We start from the raw sequence: 14918 nt of genomic DNA, 5'->3' as shown, positions 1-14918 counted from the left end.
ATGTGTAAAATCTTTACTCTGATACCTTACCGGTCCATTTGATCTATAAATGGATAAATTAACATTCAAAAATATCTATTCTCAGTAGAGCACTAAACAGTGAGATTGAAAATGCAGGTTCTTACATAGAGCATTTGCTGACTGTTTAGTTGTGATTTAAAGTCAGTTCAACAAGAGAAATCAAGGCATCGTAAATCGTTTATTGTACAAAATCTTGTTCCTTTTTTGGAACAAAAGCTTAATATAAAAGAAAATAATTTCATCACATATTTGATTGTTTGGATGTAATTAAATAATCATCAAAGCATGTTTTCAGATCACAGTGTTTCATCTCAAATGCACACATTATATAAAAAAAACACACACACACACACACACACACACACACACACACACACACACACACACACACACACACACACACACACAGTAACACACACACACACACAGTAACACAAGTCCTGGAGATCATTCAGACATTCTGGAAATTGAGGTTTTGCTTGTAGGGAATAGTCTTTTCCTCAGTCTGGAATGGAAATGGATTCAACATTCTAATGCCAGACATGCCTCTTGATATCATTTGCCAAGATCATAATTAGGTTGTTTATCGGTCCATGTCCTTGTTAGCACATCACAGAGACAGTGTCGGGCTGATCGTCCTCCAGAATGCCAGCATTGCAGAGGTATTGGAGGTCAGTGTGCGTGGGAGACAGAGGGACCCCAGTCTGCTGAATGAACTGCTGCAGGTTACATTGTCTTAACTCCTTGTTCAGCTCCTCAATCGCCTGGCTCCTCACCTATTACAAGGAAGCAGGTTAGCATTTTTAGACGTTTTCAATCGATGATGACCAGGATGATTGAACTCAAATGCCACCATCTGAGTAAGAGTGTAACAAGTAAGACACATTTTATGTACCGTCCTTTGTGGCAATGGCCAAAACACAATAATCTCAATAGGCTCTATGCACAGCAGTCATATTGGAAAGAAATTGGGCCTCTTCGTATTTCCTTCAAAGGTGTTACCAATACTAATGAAGGCTCTGTTCCATTCTGGTCAGGGTGCTGATATCGTGCATGTTGGCTCACTAGAAACACTCCCTTTTGGTTCCCAAATGGCCCCTTATGGTGGGTGTGTAACTCTGAGTGGTTCCATTTGTACACTCTCAGAGTTATAGGGGTCCTTGAAAATAAGACAACCACTATGCCACACTAAATGGAACAGAGCCTTAATTAGTATTATTGGTAACACCTGTGAAGGAAGTAAGGAAGGGGCCCAATCCATTCCCAATATGGCTGCTGTGCTGTGCATAGAGCCTATTGTTCTTCTGGTTTGTAATTGCTGTGGTGTTGTGATGAGTATCATTTAAAGGAGAATTCCGGACAAATTAAGTGTTATCTTTGATGTCTCGTTACTCACCTACCGATGTGAAAAGTAGCGTTCTTTTTTTTCATATATTCCCCTGTCGTCATTTTTTAAACACCCTCCGTTGTTATAATGGGAGCGTGAGGGTTAGTGAAGTTCGTCTATTATAACCGACGCAATGTTATTTTTTTCTCTACTACGATTCATTGTAGAGTCTCATGATAGTCAAACATGCGCTGAAAATTCCTGCGAGCCTGCCGTTAATGGCGAACGATTTAACACTGGTTGCTTGTTTCCAGAATCTGGCAACACGAGTTGCCAGGTTCTGGAAGAAACAAGCAACCAGTGTTAAATCGTTCGCCATTGACGGCAGCCTCGCAGATAGTTTCAACGCATGTTTGACTATCATGAGACTCTACTATGAATACTAGTAGTGAAAAAAACAACTTTGCGTCGGTTATAATAGACGAATTTCACTAACCCTCACGCTCCCATTATAACAACGGAGGGTGTTTAAAAAATGACGACAGGGGAATATATGAAAAAAAAGAACGCTACTTTTCACATCGGTAGGTGAGTAACGAGACATCAAAGATAACACTTAATTTGTCCGGAATTCTCCTTCATTTAACCACACAGGGGCACTGTAAGCCATACATTTAGATTATGGGAAAAACAATATGTTTATATTCTCCTGTCATATCAGAGTTATACAATGTAAGTGATGTTAGCAGGGGTTCTGTTGATATTCCAATAACATAGTTGCAATTCCCTGGGTCCAATTCCTAGTAGCTGCAGACCTGTAATAAGTCCTTCCTTCCTCCTCTCTGTCCTCACTTTGCCGTCTCTCTACTTCACTGTCCTATCCTGCCTCAGCAAAGGATGCATGCCTAAAACAAACTATATGTGTGCAACGTTGAGCTGCACCAGCACCCACTGGTGGACAAATTTACAGAGTGACATGCTTTGCGGCTAAACAAATAATCATTCAAAAAGATAACATGAAGAAGAGAGATGTTTTAGAGCATACATGGGCAACTGGCGGCCCGGGGGCCACATGCGGCCCCCTCCTTCACTTAATGCGGCCCTCAGGTTAATATATTATTGATTTCAGCTGTTACACAATTCCAAACATGCAAACATGACCCGCTTTAATCACTTCAGTCTATATTTGTAGCGTAATGACTAGTATTAAAATGTTATTGTCTTTTTTATGTCCAATGTATTTGTATTGAAGTTCATAAAGTTAACATAAGTATAACAAAAAGCATTTGAAATTAAATAAAAATGTAACTTTTCAGAATTCTAATTCAGCAAAAAAAAATAATAATCAGGATTCCAATTCAAAAATAGCAAAAATAGCAGATCTACAAGCTCAAAACGCGTCGCACTGCGACGCGTTTTGAGCTTGTAGATCGGCTATTTTTGCTACTTTTGTGTGACATAGAATGGTGATGAAAAAAGTTAAAATACGGAGAGAGAGTATTATGCAATGTGGGGAAGTGTGGAAATATAGTGGCCCTCTCCATCATCAAAGTTGCCCACCCCTGTTTTAGAGGTCTTTAGCTGAGGGATGAAGCATAATAATATACCTGCAGCCTTGCCTCTGCACTGTGGAGCCCCTTCTCCGTCAGTGTCAGCATCGTGTCCAGTTCTGCTCCCTGGTGCAGGCGGCTGTGGAGCTGCTCCTTCAGGGGTCCCAAGGCCTCCTCTGGCTGCGGAGTGGCTGGCCGAGAGCTTTGCCGCTGGGCTTCAAGTTTTACGTTCTGACCCAGGTGGGCAGTATGGGCCTGGAGCTCCTGGAGCTTGTAGTTGTGGTCATTGATTGAAGAGCAGATCTGGTCCAGATGTCTGTGTATATCTGAACACAGTTAAAAGACAAGACGTGTCAATTTCTTCTGATGTGTTTATGTGTGTTTATATGACAAACATATCAGAAACTACTGGAAAATACTGTATAGGCATTTGCAGTTTTGAGTAATCCACCTATCCACCATACAGTGAGAAATATATGTATTTTGCATGTACATTACAAATTATACAATGATGTTATCCACTGGGCACCCACATCTAAGACGTGTCCGGTTGTTGAATTATGCCCATGATACCCATAGAGGTAGGCCTCACTGGTGAAATCGGACATCCAAAACCACCTCGCTCAGTTGATTATATTTACATTAGTTCAGGCAGTGCACCAAAGACTCTTTCATTCAGCAAGCACGCTCAAACAAATCAATAATTTTTTTTAACTGAAAGCACACACTCTCACTCAGCTGTCATGCAAGCTATGGTTGTGTTAACTCAGATCACTGAAAACGCAGAGTCCTGCTAATATTGTGTACCACGCCAAGTAGAAGCAGGCTATTTTGGAATGATCTGGTGGGTGCTATGGTTGGAACAGTAAGTTGTACAGTCAAAACATTTCTTTCTCCTGGATTCCTTGGCTCATGATGATGTAACTTCCTTATAGTACGTAGGTCCGGCTAATTTGGGGTTTTCTTCAAAACACACGTTTTACGACTACTTCTACAGATTTGATCCACAACTCACAAATCGGTACACATTACCTCTGGAGTCATGTGATCAATTCACACGAATCAATGTGATTGATTTCAAAGTTTGTGGGCCCTAGGTAGCGAACCCGGCCTGATGGAGATGTGCGCACTGAGGCGCCTACTCTATTAGTTGTGTTGCTGCCTGAACAACATTATTCTAAAACTTTGCTGAAACAGAGTTCACAGCCACTAACCAAATGACCGTAACGACGGTCATGCTAATCCTCGGAGAAATGTCATTTGTTGTCAAGCACGTACCTTGCTCCTTGTCCACCTCTGCTTTCAGTTGCTCCTCCCAGTGATGTCCATGCATCAGCTCTGCTTCGTTCTGCCTCAGCTTCAGCTCCAGTTCCTCCAACTCATCCTGGAGGCCCGAGGCCACTGGAGCAGAGGATCTCTCCCACTCACTAAACTCCAACTCTCTCTCAAGAGCTTGAAGCTGTGCCTCCAGTTCCTGCAGCCTTCCCTGCTGCTGTAGGACCTGCCTAAATACCTCCTCTTTGGAGGGGTTAGATGAAGGGACTTGAACTGGATTCGGAGGGTCCATGAATGGGACAGGGGAAGCCCTGGGCTCTGGAGAGGCTCTGGGTGAAGGGGACCAAGACCTGTTTGCTTTAGTCCGTCTGGGGACCGTCGAGGGGCCCAAATTGAACGTGAGAGCTTTCTGTGGCCCCCTGTGTTTGAAGGGCTCTGGTTGTGGGTGTCTTGGCAAGGAATGAAGTTTCTGTGTGCTTGAGCCTTTTTGACCGTCGCTGTGGCTGGGACCTGTCCTCTGCAGAATGAACTGGACCTCTGTTGCTAGCTGTCCCAGCTGGGCCAGGTAACGCAGTGGACAGTCATCTGCGACAAGCTGTCGCTCAGTGGCCCGCAACCTCATAATGAGAACATAACGTCCTGTTTGACCTAAGAAATATTGAGATAGCCTTAAAATCAATTCAGCAAAAAATATATTTCACATATTTCAAAATAGTAAAAAAAATTAAACTAAACTAAACTCCAAACTTTCAGTTTTTTGGATCCTGAAAGTACACATTCACAAATATATTTTCTCCCCCATAGGAATAGATGCAAAATATCTTCACTGTCAGGTGGAAACCTTGTACCGGTATGTCCAAAAGCATAACTTTTCAGGAAATGGCTAAAAGAATCTGTGTTCCAATGGATGTAGTTATTATTATCACAAGCATACTTTACATTGGTCCAATATTTATGAAACCCACAGACACACTGCCACTTTCACTCGCATCACAACTGTGTTGTGAGCTTGTAGATCGGCTGTTTTTGCTACTTTTGTGTGACACTGTATTATGACGAAGTAGTGCATTTATTTTTGAAAACCCATGGAGATACAAGGTTTCTGACCGATAGCAACGATAGATTTTGGGCAATTACATTTTGAAACGTGAAATATCTATATATTATGGGAGGTTATACAGTTTCTAATTTAGGCATTTAGCAGACGCTTATGATGTAGGGTATGCAATAGGCAACAAATAGTTGAATAACTAATAGTTGCACCTATTCTATTAATTTATTATTGGTTGTTTGAAACGATAGCAAACAGGGAAGCTTAATCGCCAAAGAGTAAATGTACATTAAAATTCTCCTCGGCTACCGATCAGCTTAATCATGAACAGCAGTGAAACTTGGAAGACTTACCCATGGCCTGAGCAAGAGCAATGACCACATCCTGACAGGAAGTGTCCAGTGACAGACCGCACACCACCCTGGCCACGCCCTCGACCCACACCTTCAGCTCCATCTGTAGTTTCAGTCAATCCCAACAGAGGAGAAACCTGCTTGAACACACAGGGGTAACAACACATATATGTCAGTATGCTGTCTTCTTTCACAATATTTAACTCATTATACAATGATTTGATGATGTTTTGACAGTACAGTACAGTACAACCGAGAGACATGAGAGAAAGGACAGAGTCAGTGTTGCCAGATTCTGTGAGAGAAACAAGCAACCAGGTCTAGGAAAAACAGCCCAAAAAAAGCGACTATGGGCCACATGAGCACTTTAACATGTACATCAGCTATTTGAAAATAGCAGATCTACAAGCTGACAACGCGTCGCATCGCGACGCGTTGTCAGCTTGTAGATCTATTTTCCGATAAAATCTTGCGGGGAAATTATAATAAGTAGATCTGGCAACTCTGGACAGAGTGTGTGGAGTGGAGGATATGTGACCTAGGTAGGGAGTTGGACATGTACCGTACACATGACCACCATGTCAACGTGTAAACTAGGACAGCATATAGTAATGTTATTTTTTGGGGGTGTGTATGTGTTATGCGCCATAACCATTAACTTGAACTTTAATTAGTATTACTACTACATAATCTAAGTTGATATTCACACATGAGTAATAAGGCAATTATGAAATAAACAACAGCGCATAAAAATAAGGTCAAAGGCACTCTGCGGCAAAAACAAGTATATAAAAAGGTAGACGCCATTAAATGCTAAGACCAATGTTTCACAAATAAAAACACAAAAGGAACAGCTGTTTCTTTTGTGAATTTATTTAACATTAGTACCCTAATTAATTTTGTCTTTTGCTTTTAATGGCATCTCCCTGTAACCTTAGGGTATGGACTTGGGTTAGGGCTTGAGATGGAAAATGATCCTAAATAAATCATTTGCATAATTATGCCAAATTAATATTTTTTTTCCATTCTCCATCCTTGTCCTCTCACTTGCTGGTCAAGCATTCTTTTATCTGTATGAAAATGTGACCTGTTCTTTTGTTTGCTCACGTTTCCTCAAGAGGGATGTTGAAATGACCTGTGCGTGTACGTATTGTTCTTCTCCTTCCCAAACCAACCAGGAACAATAGACTATTAGTTCACTAATCTGTCAAACACTTCCTCTGCTCAAACACATGTTATTAATGCCTGTTGAAATCCCCACCATGAATATGTTTAAGAACCTACTACCTACTTTTTCTAACCAACAGTTAACACAGGTCTTCTGCCTGGCTCTTTAGCAGTGCTCACAAACAATCAGTGGTGGAAAGTAACTAAGTACATGTACTCAAGTACTGTACAATTTTGATGTATTTGTACATTACTTGAGTATTTCTAATTTCCAATACTTTTACTTCTACTCCACTACATCTCAGAGGCAAATATTGTACTTTTACTCCACTACAATTATTTGAAAACTTTTTTATTTTATACCTAGGCTATTTGAAAATAGCCGATCTAGATCTGCTATTTTCAAACATTTTAGTACTTTTACTTTTGGTACTTTAAGTACATTTTGACGCCAATACTTTTGTACTTTTACTCAAGTACATTTTGAATTCCAGACTTTTACTTGTAACAGAGTACTACCACATTGCAGTATTGATACTTTTACTTAAGTAAAACATTTGAGTACCTTTTCCACCACTGCAAACAATGCTTAACAGAGTAGCATAATACCAGCACCTAGACCAGTTCAAAATACATTTGTAGTGAAGTGATATCAAAGTAATGCAATAAGGCTGTCTGTCTGACTGCCTGTGTATATGTGCAGTATCACTCTATCCACATTCCACAAATGTGTCCCACTCGGCTACGTGCATGCACACCTCCAGGTCGCCTTGTTTACTTCTGGGAACCTAGTAGTGAGCTTGACCGAACCAGTTATTTATTTGCCTGCAGTCTCAGACGATACTTTACCTTATCTCCTGGCTGGGACCATGTGAGAGTGCATGACAGTACCGTATAAAATGTCCCGTTCTCAAGGTGTGCATATCCACACTGGAGCCGAGCCATGTCAGCATGGCTGTTTGAGAGATTTTCTCACATATTGAACAGGAAAAGCAACTATAGCCCCAGGGGGTAAAGTCTGCCCGCAACACTAGTGCCAACACAATAAACTTGGTTCAAAGCCAAGAGCCTTGAGGCATGATACAGTGTCTACACACACAGATGAGAAACCAGCCGCCGCGGAACGCTACAATGCACATTGCCCTCCCAATCCCACATTCCTCTCTTTTACTCTCTCACTTTGTTGGTCTTTGCCCTATCTCTTTCTCTCTCTCGCTCTGTCTCTCGTTCAAGCTCTATTTCTCTCCCAGTCTCTCCGTGCTCCTCTGTAGTAACATGAAGAGGTCATCTTGATCAAGACTTACTGTCTGGAGAGACCGAGAGACAAACCGGAGAGACTGGTTCTCAATTAGATGCATTTCCATCAAATCCCAAAAGCAGTGATTTATAATGAACAGGCCGGTAGACCTGAGTAAATATTGCTGCAAGGTTAGCAAAACAAAAACTAGTGTGACAGACTGGAAAGAACAGATTGCTTTGTATCAGTACATAAAGGGAAAAAAACAAACACTGTCACTGATACAAATAAATATCGAGTCCTATTAACCCTCGTAGGGTCTTCGTGTTTTAGTCACACACAGGGCCTTCGGGTCACTTTGACCCGAAGGCCCTGTGTGAAAATTTTCATTTTCATACACATGTTTAGTACAGTAAATAAGGCAAATAGAAGAAGTTTCATAGAGAACAAAAAATGTTTACATACTTTTAATTCATGTTGAAAATGTTAAACCGGGTCAAAAGGACCCGAGGACCCTACGAGGGTTAAGTACTGTATGTATCAAGTTTTTCTTATCTTAACGTTTTTTTTTTGTCTCTCACCAGTGCTTATTATTCACTGGCAGACCGCTCAGACTGACTGAAGAGATGTCAGGTCAGGTCACTGACAAGCTTTAACACACATAGGCATTAGGTTACACACTAAAACCACAATGATATCCTCAACACATATTGATTGAACTGACAGAGTGCATGGTGGCTAATCCTCACAGGTCCAGTGAGGTAAGTTACACAAAGGAAGTGCTATGCAGAAAGAATGACAGATAGGCATGTGGAATTTCAGGTGAGTCTGGCTTCGGTCAGCTCCGCCCTGCAGCAGTGAGAAAGGCAAAGCCACTACAAAGAGGAAGTTTGTACTCTCTACTCTGTGGTAGCAGAGAGGACGTGCATGTTGAGCCAAAGTCTGGCAGACAGACAGACAGAGAGGCAGGCAGGCAAGCAGACAGACAGGCAGGCTGACTTCTGTGTTGTTATTCATGTCCTCACTATTTTTTGCCTGATTCACTGCTTTTTTTGCTATATATGTTGTTGTTTTATGCTTTTGCTTTCCTTTTTTGCTTTATTGTTAAATTAGTTGTACTTTTTCTGTAAAGTGCTTTATTCTTGCTCTGTAAAACACTTTGAGCTGCATTTCATGTCATGAAAGGTGCTATACAAATACATGTATTATTATTATATCCACTCACACTCTCCCTACTAATGGCTCAGTGAGCAAAAACTGATGACATAGCTTGTTGCAATGATTTCCAATATCACCATTAATAAAATGCCCTAAAAGATGCCTTCATTTATGGCAATGATTAGTTCAACAAGATGTGACATTGTATAGACATTTAAAAAGTAGATTGGGTCAAATCAGATATCGTCTTTATGATGGCACTTTTAGTTAAACAAATTATTCCAAATAATGACTTGGAGAGACGTGACTGGCTGTCAGCCGTGTTGCTTGTTTCAGTTTCAGGGCAACGTATCAGTGATCAACTTCTTTTAACACATTGCTGTCAGAGAATCTTGCATGTCTCAAGACATACAGTACACTCACTCAAGCCATCATAAAATGACAATAATAAGCATTGAATAATTTTGCTTACTCTGCTGCAATATAACTTTGTTTTTATCCACTTTTGAAATAAAAAATGTGCCCTGTTTCTTAGCCATTGGCTAAGCAATAATAGTGCAAGTGCTCTGTTTTATCACAGGACACAAAAAACAAGACCAACCTGTTGCTGCATAGAAGTTCAGTGCTCATACCGTACCTGATTCAGCTTTCTTCTACTTCATCGCTCTGCTCTGCACTCCAACAAGTCCAAATGAGATGTCTTCAGCCCAAAGGTTAGAGTGGTCTGTAGAATGGTCTGTACATGCAGAGACTAGTAGCAGTGGGCTGCTGAGTTGGTGGTGACCCACAGACACAGTGGTCCTGTGGGGGACGGAGTAGGAGTGAGGAATGTGTGTAGAATGCAGCCCTTCTGGCTGGGTGCTCTCTCTGAAGTATCCCTCTCTCTCTCTCTCTCTCTCTCATACATAAACAGTGATGTCAGTCTGACTCTTGGTTCCTCCCTCCTTTCAGATAATAACAAAGGGAGTATCTCTGCTGCCACCCTGTTCTCTCTCTGAATCGTGAAATCATGCACATTAACATTCCACCACGGCACAGGGTCTCAGTGTCTGTGTGTGCGTGTGTGTGTGTGTGTGATGTATATGGAAAGGGGATATTTCATTTGTGTACAGTGTCTCTGGTTTGTGTGCACAAGTGTCTGTGTGTGCTGGGGGGGAGTCTAACGTGTGTGTGTGTGTGTGTGTGTGTGTGTGTGTGTGTGTGTGAGAGAGAGATGTATATGGAAAGGGTATATTTTTGTACAGTCAGTATGTCTCTGGTTTGTGTGCACAAGTGTCTGTGTGTGCTGGGGGGGGTGTAAAGTGTGTGTGTGTGTGTGTGTGTGTGTGTGTGTGTGTGTGTGTGTGTGTGTGTGTGTGTGTGTGTGTGTGTGTGTGTGTGTGTGTGTGTGTGTGTGTGTGTGTGTGTGTGTGTGTGTGTGTGTAATGACCCATCTTCTGTTTGTGAATGGGAGTGTGAGTAAATGAGAAAACAGCTTTGTCGCTTTTTAATGGGTTAGCCAACCTGTTGATTTATTTACAGCAAACAGATAAAAGCTAATAATTAAGAGTAGGCACACACACACACACACACACACACACACACACACACACACACACACACACACACACACACACACACACACACACACACACACACACACACACACACACACACACTGTTGAATGGAATGTTGATGGCCACTGCACACGCCCCCCATTGGCTGCAGATGTCAGTGTGATTTGAGATGTTCTTTTCCAATCTGACCACTGGAGGGCAGTCTTTCATATGTTTGTGACCCTTCTAACAGGTTTATCTATTATCTTCAGTCAACGCTCTTCTCTGAATTTCCCTTTAGTCCATCATTTCCCAGCAATTCCATTAAAGGCTTTATAATGTGGTCTGATTGCATTGTGAGTGCTTATAACTGTAATTATACAGGGTTATAAGCACATTGCATTCTTGACCTTAAGTCATTATAAAATACAGTATTTTATCATTTGTTGTTATTGTTATAAAGCATAATTGAGTATTTATGAATGCTTATAACTATAATTATATACAGATTGTAATGCATTGTAAGTATGATTATAACACATTGATAAACATGGATGGGATGCATAGCAAGTGTTTAATTTTTTATTTAGACCAATTTACTTTCTCCTTTTTTTCCCTCCTCACACAATTCTGTGCTGCTGCTGCTATTGTACTCTACTGGCAGTCAGCAGGGACAATGTCCTTCTCCTCCTGTTCAACACCCCCCCCCCCCCCCACTGACAGGTGCCCTCCCCTCCCCTCCCCTCCCAGCTTCCCTCCCCCAGCCAATTGTGGTCGCATACTGTAGATCGGGGGTGGGGTGGGCAACTTTGATGGTGATGGAGAGGGCCACTATATTTCCATACTCACTCCAGAGGGCCACATAGCATATTGTTGTTGTCGGGCAGAAACCTCGTATCTCCATATTATTTTCACTTTTTTTGTAAATGAATGCCGCACTTCGCCATTCTATGTCACACAAAAGTAGCAAAAATAGCCGATCTACAAGCTCAAAACACGTCGCGCTGCGACGCGTTTTGAGCTTGTAGATCTGCTATTTTTTACTATTTTTGAATCGGAATCCTGATTTTTTTGCCATTTTGTAATTAGAATCCTGAAAAGTTACATTTTTATTTAATTTCAAAAGCATTTAGTTATACTTATGTTAACTTTATGAACTTAAATACAAATACATTGGACATTAAAAAAAGACAATATAATTGTAATATTAGTCATTAAGATATAGACTGAAGTAATTAAAGCAGGTCATGTTTGCATGTTTGGAATTGTAACAGCTGAAATCAATAATATATCAGTATTCTGATATTAACCTGCGGGCCGCATTAAGTGAAGGTGGGGGCCGCATGTGGCCCCTGGGCCGCCAGTTGCTCATGTATACTGTAGAGCTAAGCCAGATGCACCGCAGTGTGCATTCGAACCCCTACACTCCGTGGTGGTGGACAAGTCTCTCTCCAGTTCTGTACAAGCATCATTATTGTCAAATGGCACTTAAGGAAGGACAAGTGATCCCAGCCCAGAGCAGAGAATGGATGTGAACGGTTTCCAGAGCCATTTCCCGCCAGCAAAGATGATAGAGTCACTGTTAGTGTATAGTACACTGGCACCTGTGTGTCTGCACTCAGTCATGTCAGATAGCACGGATAAGAGTAGTGAAACAAACAGGTCCATTTGGTTACATACATATGTACACTATCAGTTAAATTAACACTCAGTATTTTGTACACTCTGCTCTCTTGTATTACTGTACCTAGACCATACCCGCCGGGGGATATGAGCACCCACGCTTGTTTCACGCACATGATTTGGCAACCCGGGAGCCAGCAAACACAAAAACGCTAATAAACAGCTGACATTTGGGGCAAGAGAAAAACGGGCTTCGCTGTTCCGTGCACATGGTAATGGTCAATGGCTGTGTGCAAATGCAGAGCAATTGCTCCAGCCACTGAGGAGAACCGGGCAGAAGAGATTTTGGGCTCACCGCACACACAGAATGGCAGTTTGGGCTGTGAGGACCCTGTAGGGCAAATCTCTGCTCTCACACTGTGTGATCAGTGTGGGAGGTCAAGCCAAAGTCAACAACCCGGTTAGTTAGGTTCCACCAAGAAGTGTCAGACCAGTCAGACCATAGCCCAAAGCCACAGTGAAAGCAGAGGTGAGAGGGAGAGAGTGATGACCTGTCACCTGGTTTCCTGTATCCACGGAGCTCACAAAACACAGCTCCATGGCTGAGAGACCAGACCACCCTCTGGCTACACCTATCACCATTTGTCCCATTGCGCCGCTGGACGATACGTGGAGCAATTTCCCACTGTTATTATCCGAGGAAGGAAGTGCCCGAGGCTTTTGCAAGGGTCAGGAGGATTTCAGTTCCGTGCGGGAGGAGGACTGTTCACAGTTGCTGGCCGTGGCTATTTTAGTTGAGGTAAAGTTAGATGAATTGCAGGCTTAAAGGGATACTTCACTTTCCGCCGGGGGACACATTTAAAAAAAATATTAAAAATAAATGAAAAAAGTTATGGAAAATTCATGGCCCCCTCACACATTAGTAGGACACTGCGTGTCGTGAGGGGGCCATGAATTTTCCATAACTTTTTTCATTTATTTTTAATATTTTTTTTAAATGTGTCCCCGGCCCGAAAGTGAAGTATCCCTTTAAGCTCTGACAGGGGATTGTGTATAGCTCTGCCTCAGGGGAGATTTTCACTTTTGTCTCTTCGCCTCGGCAAAGAGGAGAGCGATGGAGGTGTAGATACATGGGCTGTGGGATAGCTACAGAATAACAACTGTTATTGTGCAGAAGCTTGCATGGTTGTGTAACCACCTGGGTTGGAACATCTCCTTTTGACAAACATTTACCACCCAGTCAAAGGGGTCTGTTAGTACTAATATGTATGTGGTATAAGCGGTGGTGTAAAGTAACTAAGTACATTTACTCAAGTACTGTACTTAAGTACAATTTTGAGGTACTTTTACTTTACTGGGGAATTTCCAATTGTCTATACTTCTACTCCACTACATCTCAGAGGCAAATATTGTACTTTTACTCCGCTGCAATTATTTGAAAACTTTAGTTACTAGTTACTTAGTTTGCAGATATAAATTATTACATTATAAAACATAAATTAACCACTTTAGCCTTAATTTATACCTAGGCTATTTGAAAATAGCCGATCTACAAGCTCACAACGCGTCGCATCGCGACGCGTTGTGAGCTTGTAGATCTGCTATTTTCAAACATTTTAGTACTTTCACTTTTGGTACTTTAAGTACATTTTGATACCAATACTTTCGTACTTGTACTCAAGCAATTTTTTTATTCTGGACTTTTACTTGTAACAGAGTACTTCTACATTGCAGTATTGATACTTTTACTTAAGTAAAACATTTGAGTACTTTTTCCACCACCAGCAAGGCAGTACAAAGCAATTTGAGAGGACACATGTAAAACCAGTGTGAACATGGACTACGACATGTTGCCATACATTGTAAGTAATTATGGTCTCTCATCAATTTAATTGCAGCACTTTAATCCAACTGGGCTTGAGCATTGCGCAACAACATTTTAAATGAGTGGTTTTGTAATCATCAAATTGCACGCCTTCTTCACTGCCAACATTTTGTGCCTGAAGCAGCTCTAGCTGAAGTTCTGCAGGCAGTTATTTGATTGCTTTGTTCTGAGGAAGCTCTGCAGCATAGTTTGCTCATCCAATTATGTCAAATTATTCACGTCTATCATCATTTGTGTAGCACAAAGGTGCATAACCAAATCACAAGACAGACAATACATACTGCACATACTGTACATTAACCCATTGATACCTGGAACGCATCTGTGTCACTTTAGATTTCTTTAGGCTATTCAAAAATAGCAGATATACAAGCTCATAGCGCGGCACCGAGTGCCGCGCTATGAGCTTGTAGATCTGCTATTTTTGAAAAATCTTGAAAAATATTTTTTGATATTTTTTTCCGAAAAATTGTTAGGATTTAGATTTTTTTATAGACGCGGCCTCAGGTCTTAATGGGTTAAGTGACAATAATATTGCGCAACAGTACAAAATATCCTCATACAGTGTGTTCAGCAGGGCTGTCAAACTACATTACATTACACACTGTATTCAGAGTGTGTATTATGTATTATATCTACACCAGGGAGGTGGGCAACTTTGATGATGGAGAGGGCCACTATATTTCCACACTCACTCCAGAGGGCCACATTGCATTATGCTGTCGGCCGGGCAGA

The 14918-nt window shown here is 41.5% G+C and overlaps 1 protein-coding gene across 4 annotated transcripts; it reads right to left on the bottom strand.

Moving 5' to 3' along the window:
• Positions 1-186: 186 nt before the first annotated feature.
• LOC308083525 (ras association domain-containing protein 7-like) lies at positions 187-9994 on the bottom strand. Of its 4 annotated transcripts, none has more exons than XM_080425838.1 (5): positions 9741-9994; positions 5578-5717; positions 4177-4821; positions 2956-3224; positions 187-797 (listed from the first exon to the last, which is right to left on the bottom strand). In XM_080425838.1, the coding sequence occupies exons 2-5, from the start codon at positions 5678-5680 to the stop codon at positions 624-626; spliced, it is 1191 nt and encodes a 396-aa protein (XP_080281964.1). In that variant the 5' UTR covers positions 5681-5717; positions 9741-9994; the 3' UTR covers positions 187-623. The 4 variants fall into 4 exon arrangements, with proteins under 4 accessions (XP_080281964.1, XP_080281965.1, XP_080281966.1 ...); XM_080425839.1 differs by having other exon boundaries at positions 5578-5714; XM_080425840.1 differs by having other exon boundaries at positions 9777-9994.
• Between the last annotated feature and the right edge of the window lie 4924 nt (positions 9995-14918).

This window comes from Gymnoscopelus braueri (genome assembly GCF_963280865.1).
Source record: "Gymnoscopelus braueri genome assembly, chromosome: 1".
In the NCBI taxonomy this organism is placed as follows: domain Eukaryota; kingdom Metazoa; phylum Chordata; class Actinopteri; order Myctophiformes; family Myctophidae; genus Gymnoscopelus; species Gymnoscopelus braueri.
This window is presented reverse-complemented; position numbering and strand designations above follow the sequence as displayed.